At 45.5% G+C, this 21,942-nt stretch overlaps 2 protein-coding genes across 10 annotated transcripts in view; one reads left to right on the plus strand and one right to left on the minus strand.

Moving 5' to 3' along the window:
* Window positions 1-4,356, plus strand: part of Luc7l2 (LUC7 like 2, pre-mRNA splicing factor) — a 60,150-nt gene extending 55,794 nt beyond the window's left edge. For all 7 annotated transcript variants that reach the window (XM_069996894.1, XM_069996890.1, XM_069996893.1 and 4 more), the window contains one exon: window positions 3,071-4,356. In XM_069996894.1, coding sequence (XP_069852995.1) covers window positions 3,071-3,248 — 178 coding nt within the window. In that variant the 3' untranslated portion in view covers window positions 3,249-4,356. The remainder of the gene's footprint in view (window positions 1-3,070) is intronic.
* The window catches only part of Klrg2 (killer cell lectin like receptor G2), a 73,329-nt gene that overhangs the window by 46,451 nt on the left and 4,936 nt on the right, over window positions 1-21,942 (minus strand). Inside the window, exons 2-6 of one of the 3 annotated variants that reach the window (XM_069996885.1) lie at window positions 17,607-17,708; window positions 17,132-17,277; window positions 12,444-12,547; window positions 11,917-12,075; window positions 4,603-5,225 (exon numbers count right to left, since the gene is read on the minus strand). In XM_069996885.1, coding sequence (XP_069852986.1) covers window positions 11,955-12,075; window positions 12,444-12,547; window positions 17,132-17,277; window positions 17,607-17,708 — 473 coding nt within the window. In that variant the 3' untranslated portion in view covers window positions 4,603-5,225; window positions 11,917-11,954. Of the gene's footprint in view, window positions 1-4,602; window positions 5,226-11,658; window positions 12,076-12,443; window positions 12,548-17,131; window positions 17,278-17,606; window positions 17,709-21,942 lie in introns of those variants that run through there. The other 2 variants (XM_069996886.1, XM_069996884.1) reach the window with 2 other exon arrangements.

Here is a 21,942-nt window from a genome sequence, read left to right on the forward strand (position 1 = left end):
GTCTCTGAGATTGTGTCATTGTTATTCCTGTAAAATTGTTTAGGAAAAGTTTCCCACCATACCACATTAGCACTCCCACCTGAGATTCTCAGCATGTGCATAAAGAGGAATATTTTTGTAAAACTATTAAAATTTTTTGTTTTCTCAAGAGCCCTTCTCATCTTTCAATTCAAATGTACTCTTTAAAACGATAATTGATTTTACCAAATATTAGCAAATAATTGATATTAGATCCTTCTTGTTATTCCATATAACATCGTTATTGCTACATGTGAATTAAGTTTTTTTTAGGTAAAAGTTTCCATTAAAATCCTTTGATGTTTTGCTGTCTTCTAGCCCCTGCCATGAAGTACTGGTCTCTGATAAAGTACATTTCTTTTTGTGATCTTTCCTTGGTAGCAGCTCCCCCAGGTCAATAAGGTCTTTTTCAGGTTTCTGCTTAAGTCTCTTTCTAATGTGTGTAGAGCATACTTTAGAGACAGATTGCTAAGGGTCCAGTGGCCTTGACCAACTAAGTAACTTAATTATCCCACCTGTTTTTCCCTATCTCCTCAATAGAGAGAGAGGATTTCCTTTATCAGGCTCACAGAAATTTAAAACAGGAAACTGCCTCTGTGTGGGACATTGTGATCGCCAGAAAACACTTTATTAGTTGGTCCTCTTATCTGTCAATTATTAAGACTTGGGATTTGCCAGAATCTAATGTCCCTTATTCTTAGTTACCCTATTACCTTATTTCATATTCCTTCCCTTCAAAGGCTGTGAAGGAAGCCTAGTATATAGACTTGGAACCATTAGACTGTGATTTTCTTCCTTAATGGATCATTTAAATTGTCTATTAAAACCTTAAGTAGAATGCTTAAAATTGGTATTGATCACTAGGTTAATAGCTGATGCCTGTAACCCCAGCTACTCAGGTGGTAGAGATTGAGAGGATTGTAGTTCAAGGCCAACTCTGCAAAAAAATTTAGCAAAATATCTTAACAAACAAGCTTGATGGTGTTTCACATCTGTACTCCCAGCTATCTAGGAGTGTAGGAGGATCATAGTCCAAGACCAGCCTTGGGAAAAGCTTAGAAATGATATAAAAATAACCAAGACAAAGTAATGGAGCCATGGCTCAAGTGCCCAAGGCTCAGAGTTTAAAGCCCTCTCCCCTAAAGAAATTAGTATTAATCTTTCAAGCTTTATTTTTTTAAAATTTAATCTGGTTTGTTAGTTTTTTTGTGACTGTACCAAAATAATGCTTCAGAAAACAGTTATTGGAAGCATTTATTTTGACTCATGGTTTCAGAGATTCAGTTCATGGTGAATGAACTGGTACTTCTGGGGTTGTACACGGTGAGATAGATCATGATAAAAACCAGGAAATAGGTGTTGAAAGTGCAAGGAAGGGGCCCTGAGACAAAATAATACCCTTCAATGACCTACTTCCAAGCCCTATCTCCTAGTAGCTGTTTTTCAACTATGACCTCATCAGTGATATAATTTATTGATGAGGTCAGCACCATCATGATCCAGTCACTTCTCAGTACCACTGGCTGGGGACCAAGCCTCTAATATATGAACCTCTGGTGCCATTTTATATCCAAACCATAACACCTCCTTACTATATTTCAAAAATGGAGTAGTGAGCCGGGCGCTGGTGGCTCACGCCTGTAATCCTAGCTACTCAGGAGGCTGAGATCTGAGGATCATGGTTCAAAGCCAGCCCGGGCAGGAGAGACTGTGAGATTCCTATCTCCAATAAACCACCAGAAAACCGGAAGTGGCGCTGTAGCTCAAGTGGTAGAGCGCTCGCCTTGAACTGAAGAGCTGAGGGACAGCGCCCAGGCCCAGAGTTCAAGTCCCACAACCGACAAAAAAAAAAAAAAAAAAAAAAAAAATGGAGTAGTGTACGTCCCCCTGTTATTCCCTTTCCCCGCCCCCCCCCCCCACCGCCTTAGGGTTACCTGAAAGTATTGTTTATTCAGAGCCAAGGTTGTTGCTTAGTGGTACAGCAATATTTAGCACATGTAAGATCCTAGTTAAATGCCAGCACTCCTCTCCCCCACACACACATGTCCAAAAAAAAAAAAGGATTCTTCAGGTCTTGACAGTGCCTCAAGTCCTAATTCTGAACGTGGACTAAGTTGAAATAACTGTGTAAGAATTCTGTATCACCTGTAAACAGCCAAGTAAATGGTAGTCTTTGTTGCTGATCATTTTAGATGTAGAATTTATATACATAGAAGATCCTCTCTCTAATCTCATACTGCCCTGTGGTTTTCCTTCTGATTGAATATGCTTTGTTTGGTATACCTATTTCAGTGAAGATAGATAGTGGCACAGAGAAGATAGTATTAAGAAACTATCATCACAATTTATTAAATATAGCCATCTTCTGTCTTCCATGCTTATTTTGATGAGTTAACTCAGGAGGGGCAAAGCAGCTTTTTATATTAACGTGGTTATTTAAAGCCATACTGTGTTTAAGTCAGGTGTTGGCAAACTGTTCCCTATAGGCCAAATGTTGCCTGTAGTTTGTTTTGGTACAGCCAGCAAGCTATGGATGGTTTTACATTCTTAAAAGTTGACACAAAGGAAGGGAAGAATAATACTCCCAAAATCTGTGGACCTGCAACACCTCAGATACTTAGTATCATTTTGGCAGAAAAGACTTATAACTCCTGTACCAACTCATTGATTTCTATCCAGTCTGGAATCTTAGGTTCTCAAATATTGTTTTAAGTATCTGATGTCTTTCACTTTCAAAAGCCATTATCTCTACATTATATTAAATGTTTTTATGAATTTCTTGAGCTATATGGTTGTCTCTGAAATATTTAAAATATCTTCTAAGTCATTATTTTAGCTTCTGTTTTTTGACACATAGCTGTTTGTTGCCACACGTCTTGTTTTACTACCCTTATCAACTATGGTAGTGCTCTGTCAGAAAACTGACTTTTTCTTAGATGTATTTTAATATATATATATTTTCCAGCTATCAATACCTTAGTATTTATCCTATTCTATTATCTGGATTTTGGGTTTCCCAACATATTTTGCTCCTCAAATTAATATTTTTCAGATCCTCAAAAGAAAGATTCAGAGACCAAGACTTAGCATCACGTGACAGAGACAGGAGTTCAAGAGACAGATCACCTCGTGAGCGAGATGGAAAAGCTAAGAAGCGGTCCTATGAGAGTGCTAATGGCAGAGCAGAAGACAGGCGGAGCTCAGAAGAGCGGGAAGCAGGGGAGATCTAATTAGTGTGTAAATATCTTCAATCCTTAAGCTTCCTATGGAGTTACATACTATTGTTTAGTTTACAGCTGTTCAGGGTGACAGTGAGCAGTTCTAGACACTGATCCAGCCAGGCTAGATATACAATATCTAACTTGATTTGAACTGAAAATGTTTTCCTGATGAAGCCTAAAACTACATCCATAGTTTCTGGTGAACCTGTAATACAGTTCTGAAATACAGTTTTATATAATAAGATGCTGATCTCTCTATTCTTTCAAATAGGAGTGATAGTGAATGAATTGTGTTATTTGCCTTGGGATCTTTTGACCATTTGTAAAATGCTGTCTTCCTTTCTACTCCAAACAGCAACAGCTTTGAGAATTTTCTTTTTACTTCTCTAACTTTTGTATCCCCCTAAATACTTGCACCCTCCAACCTGTGAAAGAAAGGGAGGGATAGGGAAGCAATATAATTTCTGTTCTAAGGTTCTATTCCCATTATTAATTCATAGTTGATTATGATTCAAGCATCATACTGGAATGCGTGCTGCCGAAACTCAACATATGGGGATTATTTTGTTTGTTTGATGGTGCCTATTTAGAGTTGGATGTTGAACAGCTGTTGGCATTACATACTTTTGCTTTTTTACTGAAATATTCAAATCAGACTAGTCTTGATTTTTTTCTGTTCCATTCAATTACTATGTTTAGGATGTTCTGATGGGGGTGGGGGCAGGGACTCTTTCGTAATAAGCACTTGTTTTATTTTGTGTGTGTGCAGTATAAAGGCTACACTCGTATTGTAAAAATAATAATAAAATCAAAGAATCACCACCACCATCGTTAAAATGTAACTTGTCTAGTAAATTGTCACTAGAACTATTTGTTGTATTTCCTGTCTGTTACACTGTTAACAGTGCCTTACTGTACAAGGCACCCAAGGAAGGAAAGATGTACTTGCAGATTCAGATGAGCTGTGCTTTGTCTGGGCCCCTTGCTGACTCCACTACTTCAGGGCTGTCTGTAATAGCTACTGGAGAGAAAGGCTGCACCTATAGAAACCACTGAGGGTTTCCTTTTGTACTTCTTATTCAACAAACCTAAATAAAGAGAGTATGTAACCAACATAGTGAAACCAACAATTTCTGAATGAAAGGCCTGTATACCCACCGGTGACTCACATAGTGACTAGTGTCACGTGTAGAAAACGTGAGGAACAAAAATAGTACTACAAAAGTAGTGCAATCAGTGAACAAAAGCAACCAAAACCACCTTTCAAGAACTATTTCTTAGCAAAGTATGGTGACATGCTTACAACTGCCAACATTCAGAAGTCTGAGGCCAGGAGGATTGTAAGTTTTAGGCCAACCTGGGCTACAGTATAGTGAGATCCTGTCTCACGTGGGGGTGGGGGTGGAGACTTTCTTTGGTCCAGAATTTGACAAATTGAATATTACAGAGGACTCTTTGAATAGGAAGCTGCTGCTGTTCTGAGTTCCTTTTATGTCCAAAAGTGACATTTAAAGCTGATGTGGTGCATGTAATCCTAGCACATGGGGGCTAAGGCAGGTAGATCATGAGTTCAAGGCCAAATTCGACTATGTATCAAAACACTGTCTTGAGTGAGAGGGCTCCAGTTGTTCGTTTACCCAGTAATGCCACACAGCCACTCTGAAATAGAAAGATCCTAGAATCTTAAATCTCACAGTTTAGTACTTTTCTGGTAGTCTGGTTGTTGGTATTATTTATGTGGTAATAGGTTTAGTCATATTTGCAAAAACATTTGACCCCATAGAGTATAAACATGCTGAGTTTCCTTGGCATCCACGGCAGTGAGGGAAACCACAGTGAAAAGCTTTTGTTAGACTTGTTAAACTTTCATACCTTGATTATTAAGCCCAAGCCAACGTTATCTTAACTTCCTCAGGTTTCCTTTTTTCTTCTTCCAAGTGTCATTTTGAATTCATTTCTCATTCAGATCATCACTTTTAAGATGCTCTGTTCAGGCAGGAATATACATGGGTGTTTTAGGCGAAGATATCTTAAAGTGTGGTCTCCAAATATTCTATATCAGAACCACAAATGAGTTGACAGTAACCACATCTAATAAAGTCCAAAATTAGTTGTTGAAGATAAGTTAGACCAACAATGAGGTAACTACTCATCTATAAGGATGGCCCAAAGTAAAAAACACTGGCAACACCAAGTGTTGATAAGGGATATGGAGAAACTGGAACTCCGTCTTCCTGATAGGACCAAAAAATGGCACTTGTTTAGAATTCTCTTATAAAATCCCAGGGACAAAAGGAAAATTTGCCTAACTCAAGAAGAACCAAAAGTTTATTGCTAAAAATAACTTTGGTCAGTTATGGGGCTTGAACTCAGAGCCTGGGTGTTGTCCTTGAGCTCTTTTGCTCTGCCACTTTGAACCACAGTACCACTTCCAGTTTTGGGGGACTTTTCTGCCCAGGGTGGCTTTGATCTGTGATCCTCAGGTCTCAGCCTCCTGAGTAGCTAGGATTATAGGAATGAGCCACCAGCACCAGCTAATAGGAAACATGTTAGAAACCTGTGTCTTTACTGGCAGTATTTATTAGAAGTTCCATGTTCCCACATATTCAATTCTTGGGCTTCCCTGGGCCAAGCAGATCTACTTTGCCATTACAGGCTAGCTTTGCCTGTTCTAGAATTAGTATGAAGAAAATTAGCCAGGTGTTATCTCTTGTGTCTGGCTTCTTTGGCTCAGTGTGCTTTGAGTAGATATTGACTGGTCACAACATTAGATTTCAAACAATAGCAGTTGGCAGTGCTTAGAAGAGCCAGGGACAGTTAAATCCCATGTCAACCAACCTCTTCCAAACTTGTATTCTCTGGAAGAGAATGATGGGCTTTGAAGGAGAGATGGGACGTTAATGGGAATTTATTCCAAAGAAAAAACTCAAGAACCATTTCTGGAATTAGTTGTTCTCACCTAGGCTTCCCACCAGAATCTTATGACCCTTTTTATCTGAATTATTATTTTGATTATTTTGGAAAATGTGATGGGGGGGGGCAGTCCTGGGACTTGAACTCAGGACCTGGGCACTGTCCCTGAACTTACTTTGCTCAAGGCTAGCACTCATCCACTTGAGCCACAGTGCCACTTCTGGCTTTTTTTCTGTGTATGTGGCACTCTACCGCTAAACCACATTTGTTTTTGTTTTTGTTTTTAATCTAAAAATATAAAAAACCAGTCCCCTGTCACCTTATGCTGCAGTGGCAGTAGCTTAAATTTTAATGTATGTGCAGTTGAGTACATAATCTTCAAAGTGAAGCTTGTTGAGCTTTAGCACATACAACCTCCCATCCTATCAGGGGGAGACCATTGTCCCAGTGCTGGAATGTTCTCTGTTGTGCCTCTGCACAAACCAGAGAACCATTCTGACTTGTTTTACTTTTAGGCAACCCTATCTCTTCGTTCCCAGTACATGTCTGTATATTTCTAAACCGTATAGCCATACTGCTGTTTCTTTGCCAACGTTGGACAGTGTGGCTTCCTAGCAGGGTGGATCAGAAATTCTGTTATTCCTAAAAGTCTGAGCTAGCCATCTGAGAAGAGTCCTAGGCATCAGATAAAGGTTTTAACCTCAACAGGTGATTTCAAGGGGCACCAGGCGGGAAGCCCCATACTTGGCTCAAAAGCTGGATGTCCAAAAAGACCCCAAAACAACCACCAAAATACAAATTAAAACCCAGCCAAATCCCTCCATGTTTACCAAGAAGGACTATTCAAGTTCAAAACCTACTATAGTATCAAGCTCATGGAGGTTTTTTCCTTTTGTCAATTGTGGGGCTTGAACTCTGGGCCTGCGTGTTGTCCCTGAGATCTTCAGCTTAATGCTAGCGCTCTACCACTTGATCCACAATGCCACTTCTGGTTTTTCTGCTGGTTTATTTTTTTATTTTTTTTGGGTCCAGTTGTGGGGCCTGAACTCTGGGCCTGGGCACTGTCCCTCAGCTCTTCAGCTCAAGGCTAGTGCTCTACCACTTGAGCTACAGCGCCACTTCCGGCTTTTTTGTTTTTGCTTATGTGGTGCTGAGGAATCAAACCCAGGGCCTCGGGCATGCAAGGCAAGCACTCTACCACTGAGCCATCTTCCCAAGCCCCTCTGGTGGTTTATTGGAGATAAGAGTTTCACAGATATTGCTGCCCAGGCTGGCTTTGAACTGTGATTCTCAGATCTCAGCTCCTGAGTAGCTAGGATTGTGGGCGTGAGCCACCAGCGCCCAACTGCTCAGGGAGTTTTGTAGAAAGAAGAAAGCCAGGAGAAACTCAGGTTGTTTGGTTACTGCTTGTTTAGTATGCTCTTAATGTTTAGGGTTCCAGTGATGCCCTAACCAGAGTTCTGAGTTGGTCACGATTTCCTTGCCCTTTGCTCTGATACAGAAAGCAGTTTGATCAGTTTGACCTGGTTCTGTCAGTCCCATTTCAAGTAGTGTTCCTGCATGTAATTGTGAGCGCTAGCGTCTCCTTTGTTCTTGGCTGATATAGACAGATCCAGGCTCCCTACCCACAGCAATGAGACCCAGGGATGGGGCTCCTGTGCCTGTCCTCCTGCATGGAGCCTTTTAGATTCCCTGTCCTCCACCTGGCTACCCAGGTTTTGCCTATGAGAATTGACTTGCAGGTTGAGCACTGGTGGTCATGCCTATAATCCTAGCTACTCAAGAGTCTGAGGATTGAAGTTCAAAGCTAGCCTAGGTAGAAAAACGTAAGACATTCTTACCACCAATTAGCCAGTAAAAAGCTGGAAATGGTGGTGTGGCTCAAGTGTTAGTGTGTCAAGCCTTGAGCAAAAAAGCTCAGCCAAGGGGCAAGCCCTGATTTAAGTAAGCCCCAGTCCTGGTATGCACACATGCGTGATATGGACTTGAAATAGCCTGCTTCAGTTCTCTGTATAAACGCAGAATGTCTTTATTAGCTCCTCCCTCAAAATTCCCCCTTTCAGAATATCACAAATGAGATATGTATGCACTTCTGCTGGTGGGGATTATATGTTATGTATCCACACTTTGCCTTATTTTATTAGCATGTATTATTTGTACAGTGGGCTTCCATTGTGATACATATTTCTATAAATGCACATAAATGTACTCTAACCAAATGGAACCCTTAATTACTATTCCTCATCCACTCTTCTCCCTCAAAACAATTCCAGCAGGTTTCATTTTCATACATGTGTATTAAATTCAACCCTATTCACTCCCCCTTTCAAAACCTTGTTTCTTCCTCCCTGCTCCTGCTAGCTGCTAGTTCTTGGCTTTTCTCTTTTTTCTTCTAGTCTTTGGCACTATTTTTGAATTTTTTTTTTTGCCAGTCTGGGGCACTGACCCTGTGCATTTGCCCAAGGCTAGCATTCTACCACTTGAGCCAGGATTTTTCTGAGTAGTATATTGGAGGTAAAAGCCTGATGGCCTTCCTTGCTTGGGCTGGCTTGAACCATGATCCTCAAATCTTAGGCTCCTCTTGAGCTAGGATTACAGGTGTAAGCCACCAGCACCAGGCTGCTCTTTGCTTTTTTTTTGTCTGACTAGAAGCCATTGGAAAGGCTGTACTATAGTTCAGTATTTAGTGATTGCATCTATTTGGACATTTTCTTTGCTAACATGCCTATGCATGTCTCTTGCAGGATCTGCTGCATTCTTAACCACTATTATGCTCTGAAAATTGTGTATTTTACTTGAGTATCTATCATCTATGAAATAGGGATAGGAATGCAAACATGGAAGATTCCTACTGCTTGTTTAGTCTTCTCATACTTCCTGTCCTTGTCAGGAAACTCGCCGTTCTCCAACTGTAGTCATGTTCTAGCACAGTGTGGAAATTTCCATTCTAATCACAATGTGATCTCACTCCTGGACACAGTCCAGTGGTCTAAAGGTGAGCACCTAGCTCACTTAAGACAGAGTCCCTCCTATGATTAGACGGTTCCAACTTGGATTGGTTATTGCCTTGAATTGAGGACAGGCAAATTCAAGCTCATGGGAGCCATGTTGCCTCCACATTCCTAAGGAGCAGTTAAAGTGGGTCAGGACAGACAGAGGAGGATGGCTACAAAAACATAGCAATGTCTGCTGTTCCTCTCCAAATCTACTTGTTAGAAGGAAAACAGGATGCAGAAACTTAAAATTTCAGTACAAATGTGCCAGGTACTGGTGGCTTACTCCTATAAGGAGATTGAGTGATCCTAGGGTCATGGTTCAAAGCCAGCCTGGTCTGAAAAGTCTGTGAGACACATATCTCCAGTTAACTAGCATAAAGCCAAGAGTAGATAATCCTAGCAACTCAGGAGGCTGAGATCTGAGGATTGAGGTGTTTTGTTTGTTTTGTTTTGTTTGGTTAGTTGTGAGGCTTGAACTCTGGGCTTGGGTGCTGTCCCTGTGCTCTTCAGCTCAAGGCAAGCGCTCTACCACTTGAGCCACAGGGCTACTTCTGGTTTTCTAGTGGTTTATTAGAGATAAGAGTCTCACAGACTTTCCTGCTGGCTTTGAACCGTAATTCTCAGATCTCAGCCTCCTGAGTTGCTAGGATTACAGGTGTGAGCACCCGGCGCCTGGCTGAGGATTGAAGCCAGCCCAGGCAGAAAAATCTGAGACTCCTCTAAACCACACACACACACACACACACACAGCCAGTCAGAAGTGGAGCTGTGGCTCAAGCAGTAGAGCACTAGCCTTGAGCAAAAAGATCAGGGATAAGAGCTCAGGCCATAAGTGCAAGCCCCAGGACTGATGCACACATACAAAGAATAGGCAGGGCCATGGGTTGGGGAACTCTCAAATTCCCCTGGAGTATGGAGTATGGCCTTAGCAAGCATGAGAGGCCCTGAGTTCAAATTCCACAACTGTCCCCAAATAGCAGCTTATCAGCTTGCAGTGCTAGAGGCTGGGATGTTTTAAAGGTATGACACCAGTATTTATTTAGAGGGAAATCTTGCAACATTGCAGAAACAATACGGGGCAAGACAAAGGAAGCATTCCGGGTCTTTCTCCTATTTCATATACAGCCATTATGGGTTCCTCCCCCCATGACCTCACCTAATGGTGAGACACCTATGGAAGGGCCCACTTCCAGTATCTTTAGCATGATTTGGGGTTTATGTTTTCAACATGAACTTATTTTGGGGGAAGGGGGAGGTGCCAGTACTGGAGCTTGAACTCAGGCCCTAGGCACTACACAGCTTTTTCAAGGCTGGTGTTCTACCACTTGAGCAACACCTCTGGGTTTTTGCTGGTTAGCTGAACAAAAAGGTCCTACAGATGTTCCTGCTTGGGCTGGCTCTGAACTGCAATCCTCAGCTCTCAACCTCCTGAGTAGCTAGGATTACAGGTGTGAGCCACTAAGCGCCTCTCAAGATATACACTTTTAGCCGGGCACTGGTGGCTCACGCCTGTAATCCTAGCTACTCAGGAGGCTGAGATCTGAGGATCTCGGTTCAAAGCCAGCCCGGGCAGGAGAGACCGTGAGACTCCTATCTCCAATAAAAAACCACCAGAAAACCGGAAGTGGCGCTGTAGCTCAAGTGGTAGAGCGCTTGCCTTGAGCTTGAAGAGCTGAGGGACAGCACCCAGGCCCAGAGTTCAAGCCCCACGACCGACCAAAAAAAAAAAAAAAAAGATATACACTTTTATACACATGAACTTTGTGTGTGTGGGGGGGGGCGTGCATAGGGCTAGAACTGATGCCAGGGCACTCACTGACCCTGAGCTCTTCTGCTAAGGGCTAGTGCTCTACCACTTTGAGTCACAGCACCACTTCTGGTTTTTGAGTGGTTAATTGAAGGTAAGAGTCTCACAGGGACTTTTTTGCCCAGGTTGGCTTTGAATCACAGTCCTCAGATCTCAGCCTCTTGAGTAACCAGGATTACAGGCATGAACCCAGCACCCAGCTACACTCAAAGCACAAAAGATGAGCTCAGGCATGACTCAGCCTTGTCCTCATGGAACTTATACATGAGGAAGCTACGTGTGAACCGTGATCTTCCCATGAAGTGAGGTAGAGCAGGAGGATAGAAAGGATAGGGTAGAGGAGCCGAGTCAGAGAAGGGATGTGAAGTCACAGAGTTGGCAGGGATCAGACCCGGCCTTTGACATTCAGAAGACGCCCAGCCCAAAGACATATTCCCCAGCTTGCAAGGCAAGAGAGGGGGTCCCCTCCCTCCTTGCTCAGGGGCTTTTCACTTCTTTCCCAGGCAGTCTCTCATCTGTGCTGCTCATCAACTCCCCATCCACAGTCCAGAAATACGACTTAGAGCAACATGTCAACCCCCCCCCCCCCATCAGACCTCCCATATAACTAGATGTAAGAGAGAACTCACTTGGAGCCATCTGTGATTTGCTGACTTGCCCTTTCCCCTGAAACTGAAGGGTGTGTGACGGGGGCCACAGCAGGTTAAGGAGAGAAGAAAAATGACCATTTTAATGAAGGGGGTGGGGTGGGAATGAGACTTAGCAGTGCTAAATAAGATCCTCAAGTCATGGAATAGACTGGTGTCAGAAGCTGGAAACTAACATTTGACACTGAGATTTGAGAATACAGAACAATCTTCCCCTGGCCTACGGCTGTCATGCCCCCAAATCCAGCTGCCCAGGCTGGCCCAGACACAGAGCCGGGATTCCAGGTCTGGGGAAGGGGTTTCCAAGCTCTTACTTCAGCTTCCAACAGGCTGAGCACAGGCAGAAACCAGATCACTGCTTCCCCTGGACACAGACCCAGGGTCTGAGGGAGCTGCAGTTGAGAGCCACGAGCCTGCCTTCCTCCAGGCCCCCGCAGCTGAGATCCGGGTTCTCCAGGTCTTCCTTTGGGAGCCTGCAGAGGGGTGAGGGGTGCTCAGGAAGCTGGGCCTTCTTTCCTGTGTAGGTTCAGCCAGCCCCAGTGCCCAGAGAACCATGAGGGGCCAAGAGGGTGGGTCCTGACACCAGCTGTGCAGCACTGGGCATGCCAGTCGCTCACTGAGCTGTAAGGCTTGTATCTATAGAATGGCGGGAACAGTCCTGCTTGTTGAGGGACCCCAAGCAGAAATCAGGTTGACAGGATCTAAGACAAAGCCAGGCCTCTGGACATTTCTGTGGATTGGTTTCTCAAGTGGTACCATGGGCTGGGGGAAGAGGAGAAGGAGAGAGGGGGTAAAGGAGGATATAGAGCAGCCGAGGGGGGAGGGAGCCACAATCACTCACGGCTGGGGCAGCAAGGGGACGCCATCGATCCAGTGCCAGCCCTGTGGGCCTCTCTGGGCCCCCACCCAGGAGCGTTTGGTGACTGGGTATCGGCTTAGCAAATCCTGAAAGAGAAAAGAAGGCAGTCAATGTTCCGTGGACACTCATGTGATTCACCCAGCTATCAGTTTGCCACAAGGCCAGCTGGCTAATCTAGGAGAAAGTCAACTCAAAGCCTCGCTTACCTAACACCCTCAGTTCTGAAGTGGAGGCTGGCTTTGCCAGCAGGGTGCCCAGGATTGGGGACTAGAAATGAGGGAGATCCCTTCTCAGCCTCAGTGGAATGTCGCTACTCATCACAAAGCAAAGTGCAGGGGGTATAGAGTGGGGATAAAGGAGCTCAAAGAAGGGAAGGTCTGGGCCAAGCAGGGAGCATGTCTAGGGGACAGAAAGCAACAGAAAGCTGGAGACTTGCTGGGGGCTAAGCTGCAGAAGTCCTGGGGGCAGATTAAAATTGGAGTGTAGCTGGGCACTAGTGGCACATACCTGTAATCCTAGCTATTCAGGTTTGAGATCTGAATATCACAGTTCAAAGCCAGCCCAGCCAAGAAGGTCTGCAAGACTCTTACCTCTAATTAACCAGCAAAAAGCCAATGGTGGAGCCATGGCTCAAGTGGTAGTGCTTGCTAGCCTTGAATGAAAATGCTAAGGAATAGCACCCAGCCACCAGTGGCTCACACCTGTAATCCTAGCTACTCAGAATGCTTAGATCAGAGGATTGTGGTTCAAAGCCAACCAGGGCAGAAAAGTTTGTGAAATTTATCTCCAATTAATCACCAGAAAGCTGGAAGAGGAGCTGTGGCTCAAATGGTAGAGCTCTAGTCTTGGGCAAAAAAAGCTCAGGGACAGCTCCCACATGCTGAGTTCAAGCCCCAGGACTGGAACAACCACAAAAAATAATAGTAATAGGAGGATGTGGTCCAGGTGTGTTGTGTGCCCTTTTAAGACCTTATCTCAAAAACCAACCAGTGTAGCCGGGCACCAGTGGCTTACACCTGTAATCCTAACTACTCAGGAGGCTGAGATCTGAGGATCTCAGTTCAAAGCCAGCCCAGACAGGAAAGTCCGTGAAACTCTTATCTCCAATAAACCACCAGAAAACCAGAAGTGGTGCTGTGGTTTAAGTGGTAGAGTGCTAGCCTTGAGCTGAAGAGCTGAGGGACAGCGCTCAGGCCCAGAGTTCAAGCCCCAAGACCGACAAAAAACAACCAGTGTATAGAAGATAGGGCTCCAGTAACTGGAGGTGTAACCTCATTTGCCTTTTCCGCTCAAGGCTGGCCCTCTACCACTTGAGCCATGCTCCCACTCAAAATGTTGAAATATTTTAAGTCCCAGTGGGATGGCTCAGTGATGAGGAGGCACCAATCCCAGCAGTCCATACCAGTGCTCTTTCTGGAACAGTTTGCTCGCACAATCAACCCAGGAATATCAATGTGAGAAGAAGCACTTGCCAAAGACAACACCGTGCTATTTATAGAGAGAAATAGAAACTACTGAAATGCCTTGCAATCAGGAAATAACTAGGAAAATTATGGGATATCAACATGATGGGAAATTACAGGGTTATTCAATTTGGCAAGTACATGGAAAAATGTAAACAGGAAATCATATCAAGTTAAAAAAAAAAGGGGAGGGACCCCACATCAAGTCTGTGTCACCCACAAGGCCAAGTGCATACATTTATATACTACTGACTAGAAGTCAGTAGTGAATGTGCACATCCATGGTTCTGCTCACCTAACAAATTGCTTAAGTTAGTTGGGCACCAACAAATACCACATCTGAGGCTTAGGGTTACCCAGGAGGATCTGAGCCTCCTGGTGACAGGAGTTGACAGCCTGACCTCCCCAGCCCCACCCACTCCACACCATTCTTTCTTTCCCTTTTCTCACTATTAGCAAGACTATGGCACACACAGTCAAGCCATTATCAGTGTTGTAATCAAATTCCAGAAACTGGAGCAATCAGTGGCTCAAAGACCACTCTCATGAGGGATCGAGAGATCCTGGGGTCTCCACAGTCTGAACTTGATGACTCTCCAACTTTGCCACCAACATGGAGAGATCGGGAAATGTTACCCAGAACAGAGTAGACTTGAAATCCCATGTTTGTCTCTTAAAAATCCATTGGCCAGCCGGGCAATGGTGGCTCATGCCTGTAATCCTACCTACTCAGGAGACTGAGATCTGTGGATGGCAGTTTGAAGTCAACCTGGGCAGGAAAAGTCTGTGTGACTCTTATCTACCACCAGTAAACTGGAAGTGGCATTGTGGCTCAAGTGGTAGAGCGCTTGCCTTGAGCTGAGAGCTAAGGGACAGCACCACACAACTGACCAAAAAAAAAAAAAAAATCCATTGGCTGATGATGGTGGCTCATGTCTGTAATCTTAGCTGTGGTCTGGAAATCAGCCAGAGCAGGAAAATCCATGAGACTCTTATCTCCAATTAATCACCAAAAAGCTGTAAGTAGAGGTATGGCTGAAGAGGTAGAATGGTAGCCTTGGGTAAAGAAGCTCAGGGGCAGTGCCCAGGCCTCTCTCAACACACACACACACACACACACACACACACACACACACACACACACACACACACACACACACACACACACACACACACACACACACACGCTCAGGGGCAGTGCCCAGGCCTCTCTCAACACACACACACACACACACACACACACACACACACACACACGCTCAGGGGCAGTGCCCAGGCCTCTCTCAACACACACACACACACACACACACACACACACACACACACACACACACACACACACACACACACGAAGTCTACCATCATTTCATTTCAATCTTTGTGTGTTGTGCTAGGAATTGAACCCAAAGCTGCATGTGAAGTCAACACAGGCTCCCACACTTCCAGCCACCACTGTAGCCATGGTTAAGCATGCAGTCAGTCCAATGCACAAAAGTACATTCACATTGTAGTACAGCCATCCCCACCCATCTCCACAGCGGCAGTCTCCCAGCCTGAAACTACACCCTCCCAACACTAACTCTCCATTCTCTCACCTCCAACAACATGATAGGAAAACATGGGGCTCGAACTCAGGACCTCAAGCTTAAACATGGGGCTTGAACTCAGGACCTCAAGCTTGCTAGGTGGTGCCTTACCACCTGAGTCATGCCTCCAGGCCTGTCTTTTGGTGATTATTGTGTGTGTGTATGTGTGTGCATGCTGGTCCTGGGCTTGAATTCAAATGGTGGGCACTATCCCTAAACTCCCATGCTCAAGGATATTGGTCTACTACCTGGCCACAGCTACCAGTCCAGCTTTTTTATGTTTATTTGGAGATAAGAGTCTTATGAACTTGGCTTGGAATGTGGCTTAGTGGTATAGTGTTTCCCTAGCACACATGAAGCCCTCGGTTCGAATCCTCAGTACCACATAAACAGAAAAAAGCCAGATGTGGCACTGTGGCTCAACTGATAGAATGCTAGCCTTGAGCAAAAAAGCTCAGGGACAGTGCCCAGCCCCTAAGTTCAAGCCCCAGGACTGGCCAAAAAAAAAAGAAAAGTCTCACGAACTTTCCTGCCCAGCTGGCTTTGAACTGCTATCCTCAGATCTCAGCCTTGTAAGTAGCAAAGATTACAGTGTGAGCCACCAGTACCTGCCTTTTGCTGGTTATTTTTGAGATAAGGTAATGAGAATTTTTCTGCCAGCCTGGCTTTGAATCTTGGTCCTTTCCCTCTCAGCCCCCTGAGTAGATAGGATCATAAGTGTGAATCACTGTCACCTGGTTGAAAATGTTTTCAACATTTCCTCTTACTTAAAAAAAGTTGTGTGGGGCTGGGAAGGTGGCTCAGTGGTAGAGCGCTTAGTGCCTTGCATGCTTGAGGCCCTGGGTTCGATTCCTCAGCACCACATAAGCAAAAAGCAAAAAGCCGGAAGTGGTGCTGTGGCTCAAGTGGTAGAGCGCTAGCCTTGAGCTGAAGGGCTGAGGGACAGCGCCCAGGCCCAGAGTTCAGGCCCCACAACCGGACCCAAAAAAAAAAAAAAAAAAAGTTGTGTGTATGTGTATATGCATTAGTACTTGAGCTTGCATTCAGGACCTCACACGCTTGCTTAGCTTTTTCACTTAAGGCTGTCACTCTACCACCTGAGCCCTACATCCACATTCAGATGATTGATTAAGTGGGTAAGACTGTTGGGTTACCAGGTGTCAGTTGTTTTAGTTGTTTTTGTGGTAATTTGGGGTTTTAAAATCAGGGCCTTGCAGGTACTCTGCCACTTAAGCCATACCCAGCTCTGATCTGCTTTTTTTTTTTGGTCAGTCATGGGGCTTGAACTCTGGCCCTGGGCATTGTCCCTCAGCTTTTGAGCTCAAGGCAAGCGCTCTACTACTTGAGCCACAGTATCACTTCCGGTTTTCTGGTGGTTTACTGGAGAGAAGAGTCTCACCGACTTTCCTGCCCGAGCTATCTTTGAACCTCGATCCTCAAATCTCAGCCTCCTGATAGCTAGGATTACAGGTATAAGCCACTGGCACCCAGCGGGTCTTCAATTTTTTGGCCCTATATGTTTGTCCTTTGGGCCTTAGTGACTGCTCTAGTGTGGAGGATGAGATCTAGAGATTTCTTCCAGGGCTAGGACTCAGGGACCTGGAATGCTGCCCGGTCTCACCTGGGTGTGGCTGAACAGAGGCAGGGTAGCGTTGTGAGCCATGCAGAAGGCCTGGCTGGCCTTCCAGTCCTGTGCTTCTGCGGAGAGGTAGTAACAGCGCTCCTCAGACCACATCCAGCCTCGAGGGCATGGCTGGCACACAGCTCCTGCAAGGACAGAAACCTGGGTGAGTCATGCGGTAACTAACGAGCTGTGGTGAGCAGCAGACCTGGCTGGGACTTGCGGGGGAAAGGGACGGAATCTGCATTCAGGGAGCAGTCAAACTTCCGCAGGGGGTGGTGGTACAGTGTGTGCACTGTGCAACTCTTCCCCTGGGCAAAGGCTGCTACCCTCTGACTGGTCAGGGCACAGCTGTGTCCTGTGGGAGGAGAGGATCGGTGTTTTTATCTTCGCTCCACAGGTCACGCTGCATCTCCGCAGAGGGATGTCACATGGATATTCTCAAAGGGCCTGTAAGGTCGAGGGGGCACCCTACCTGCTCTGGAGGCCAAAACCACGATGGTGATGGTGCAGACAGCCAGAAACACAGCCAGGACCACCAGGGCCCATCGTAAAGACTTTATGTACATGGGCAGCCCTGGAAGTAGGGGGCAGACAGATACAGGTTAGAAGAAACGACCCCACCCACACCCATCTACACCCACTCATCACAGCCACCCTATCACAGCAGAAAACCCAATGGAGGTTAGCACTTCGTGTCAGGAGAAGCATGCTAGAAGATATTCTGCAGCTCAAGGTGCTAGAAGATGTAAGAACACATAAGAGAGATACACAGAACGAGTGATTCTTGTTATGGAGTAACTTCGGTACCAGATCAGGTTCGAGTCTTCACTTTATACCTGCCACAATCTATGGTAGTACACACCTGTAATCCCAGCTACTTGGGAAGCAGAGGTAGAAGGATAGAGGTTCAAGGTCAGCTTAGACAAAAGTATGAGAAAGGATCTTAAAAGCAAAAGGACTGGGCATGGCTCAATGGACAGAATCTTTTTCTGGCTTCCTGAAGGCCCTGGGTTCAATCCTCACTACCACCTACCACCAAAAGAAAAAAAAAATCAGTCCAGCATCTCACATCTTTCCAGGTCTTAAGAGCGGCATGAAGGAAGCGTTGGGAAGGAGAAGTGCCCTGCTGTAGGCCGTGAGACGCAGGGCTGAGGCGGCTCAGCAAAGCCTTGAAGAATAAAGCGTTCTATTTTATTGGGATTCTTGGAGATGGGATTACCTTGTCCAAGTGGGCCTGGATCCTCCTGCCTCAGCCTCCCCACAAGCTGGGATTACAGGAACTACAACGCCTGGCCAGAAACACCTGGAAACTGCATGCCTTGCCCTGCTAACACAGTAACTAAGGAACGTGGCAGGAATGGCTTGGGTAGCAAAAGGTGGCAGGGGCTGGGCACCAGCGGCTCACGCCTGCAATCCTGACTACTCAGGAGCTGAGAGCTGAGGGGCACGATTCAAAGCTAGCCTGGGCGGCAAAGTCCGTGAGACTCTTACCTCCAAGAAACCACTCAGAAAACTGGAAAGTGGCGCTGTGGCTCAAGTGGTAGAACGCTCACCTTGAGCTGAAGAGCTCAAGAACAGCACCCACACCCAGAGTTCAAGCCCTACAACCGGCAAAAAAAAAAAGAAAAAAAAAAAAGATAGGGGACTAGGGGTATCAATCAAGTAGTAGAACACCCAGCAAGCATCCAGCCGAGTTCAGAGCCTAGCACTGCATAGACAGTAGGAATGATTCCATTCAAGTCATTCCTTAGAGGCACAGACAGTTATAAAAGTGTCCAACCCTGTCCTCACACCACACTGAGGAAACCGGGCCTTCTTAAATTTTGAGCCTTGGGCGGTGTGGGGTGGGGATGATAAGCAGTAGTGCCCACCAATCAGTCTGAGAGCTGAGAGGATGTAATACTTTGCTCTCTCAAGGCCCGAGGTAAAGCGAGGGTAATTCTGCATTAAGAATTTTTTTTTTTTTTTTTTTTTTTTTTTTTGTCGGTCATGGGGCTTGAACTCCAGGCCTGGGCGCTGTCCCTCAGCTCTTCAGCTCAAGGCGAGCGCTCTACCACTTGAGCTACAGCGCCACTTCCGGTTTTCTGGTGGTTTATTGGAGATAGGAGTCTCATGGTCTCTCCTGCCCGGGCTGGCTTTGAACCGCGATCCTCAGATCTCAGCCTCCTGAGTAGCTAGGATTACAGGCGTGAGCCACCAGCGCCCGGCTTGCATTAAGAATATTTGCTAATTGAAAACAAGGTAAGAGAAGCCAGATAGCTGAGGATAGTAGTATATGCCTATAGTCTCCAGAGGTTGAAGCAAGAGGATCCAGTGTTCAAGGTCAAAAATAAAGCAAAAGCAAAGTCCAACAAGAAGGCAGACTGTCAGTGGATGAAGTATAAGGGGGTGGATTCAATTCCCCAGTTTCTGGCCCAAAATCACAGGAACTGAACATGTATACCTAAAATGATTTCCAAGAAGTTTCATGAAAAGCAGAGGCTCACAAGGTGGAAGTTGTAGCAAGGATGTCTTTTAGTCCAGCAGGGTACAGCAGGGAGAAATAAGAACATAAGAACAAAGCTAAGTGCAGCAGTGGCCGACAAGCTCAAAAATGGCAGCCTGTTTGTTGGTCCCTTATGCTCTGAGCTGGGGGAAGTATCAGCACTTAGCAGCCCCTAACGATTAGATAGTGGCTCAGGTGGCTAAGATCAATGCCATTTATTATTCTAAACAGATGTAGGCCTGCCCAAAACATGGGATTTTTAGGACTTTGATACACAAGTCTTCTAGCTCTCTGTCTCTTTATCCATTTGTGAAGATTTTTAGTTTTGGGATTGAATTCAGGGCCTGGGCACTGTCTCAGCTTTTTCACTCAAGGTTGGTGCTCTACCATTTGAGCCATAGCTCTACTTTTAGGTTTTGCTGGTTAACTGGAGATAAGAATCTCATGGACTTTCTTGCCCAAGCTGGTTTTGAGCCACTGTCCTCAGATCTCAGCCTCGTGAGTAGCTAGGGTTACAGGTGTGAGCTGGTCCTGAGCCACCAGCACCCAGCTTAGCTCTTTTAATATTCATTTGTTTGTTTGTTTTTGTGCTGGTGCTGGGGCTTGAACTCAGGGCCTGAGCGCTGCCCTTGAGCTTCTGTGTTCAGTGCTAGCCCTCTATTACTTGAGCCAAAACTCCATGTCAGGCTTTTTGGTGGTTAATGGAGAGTCTCACAGACTTTCCTGTCCTGGCTGTCTTTGGACTGTGATCCTCAGGTCTCAGCCTCCTTAGTAGCTAGGATTACAGGTATGAGCCATCTGCTTTAGTACTTACTTTTAATATTTGCTAGTTTTCATTTCTGTCACTTCATCTATCTATCCTGCTTCAAATCCATTGATATAGAATGTCCAGAACAGACAAAATGATTGTTGGGCCTGGGGGCTGGAAGGTGATGGCTTTTGCTGGTGATGAAAATAATTTTAAATTGAACGTGGAGATAGCTGTCCCACACTGAATAACTGACAACCCACTAAATTCTATGCTTCAAATCAGTGAATTTCAGTTTATGAACTTTCCTTAGAAACAGAGGGCATTGCTGGGCGCAGGTAGCTCATGCCTGTAATCCTAGCTATTCAGGAGGCTGAGATCTAAGGATTGAGGTTCAAAGCCAGCCCAGGCAGCAAAAGTCTGTGAGACTCTCCAATTGACCACCAGAAAGCCGGAAGTGGCGCTGTGGCTCAAGTGGTAGAGCACTCACCTTGAGCTGAATAGCCCAAGGATAGCACCCAGGCCCAGAGACAGACAAAAACAAACAAACAAACAAATAAAATCCACAGAGGGATTCTAAAAATGCTGCAAAAAAAAGATGCAGATAGGGGGCTGGGAAGGTGGCTCAGTGGTAGAGTGCTTGCCTTGCATGCCTGAGGCCCTGGGTTCGATTCCTCAGCACCACATAAGCAAAAAGAAAAAAGCCAGAAGTGACACTGTGGCTCAAGTGGTAGAGCGCTAGCCTTGAGCTGAAGAGCTGAGGGACAGTGCCCAGGCCCAGAGTTCAGGCCCACGACCGGATCAAAAAAAAGATGCAGATAGCTGGGTGCCAGTGACTTATAACTGTGATCCTAGCTACTCAGGAGACTGAGATCTGAGGATTGCAGTTCAAAGCCAGCCTGGACAAGAAAGTCTGAGACTTTTGTGTGTGTGTGTGTGTGTGTGTGTGTGTGTGTGTGTGTAGTTATGAGGCTTGAATTCATGGCCTGGGTGCTATCCCTGAGCTCTTTTGCTCAAGTGTAGTGCTCTACCACAGCTCCTCCACTTCTGGGTCTTGAGGGGTTAATTGGAGATAAGAGTTACACATAAGCCGCGCGCTGGTGGCTCACGCCTGTAATCCTAGCTACTCAGGAGGCTGAGATCTGAGGATCGCGGTTCAAAGCCAGCCCGGGCAGGAGAGACCCTGAGACTCCTATCTCCAATAAACCACCAGAAAACCGGAAGTGGCGCTGTAGCTCAAGTGGTAGAGGGCTTGCCTTGAGCTGAAGAGCTGAGGGACAGCGCCCAGGCCCAGAGTTCAAGCCCCACGACCGACAAAAAAAAAAAAAGAGTTACACATAGACTTTCCTGGTGGGGCTGGTTTCTAACCCTGATCCTCAGATCTCAGCCTCCTTAGTATCTAGGATTACAGGCATAACCACTAGTGCCCTGGTTTTCATGAACTCCTATCCCCAATAAAAAAAAAAGCCAGAAGGGGCTGGGAAGGTGGCTCAGTGGTAGAGTGCTTGCCTTGCATAACTGAGGCCCTGGGTTCGATTCCTCAGCACCACATAAGCAGAAAAAGCTGGAAGTGGC

This window comes from Dipodomys merriami, unplaced genomic scaffold (assembly GCF_024711535.1).
Source record: "Dipodomys merriami isolate MVZ:Mamm:240054 unplaced genomic scaffold, mDipMer1.0.p SCAF_5, whole genome shotgun sequence".
In the NCBI taxonomy this organism is placed as follows: domain Eukaryota; kingdom Metazoa; phylum Chordata; class Mammalia; order Rodentia; family Heteromyidae; genus Dipodomys; species Dipodomys merriami.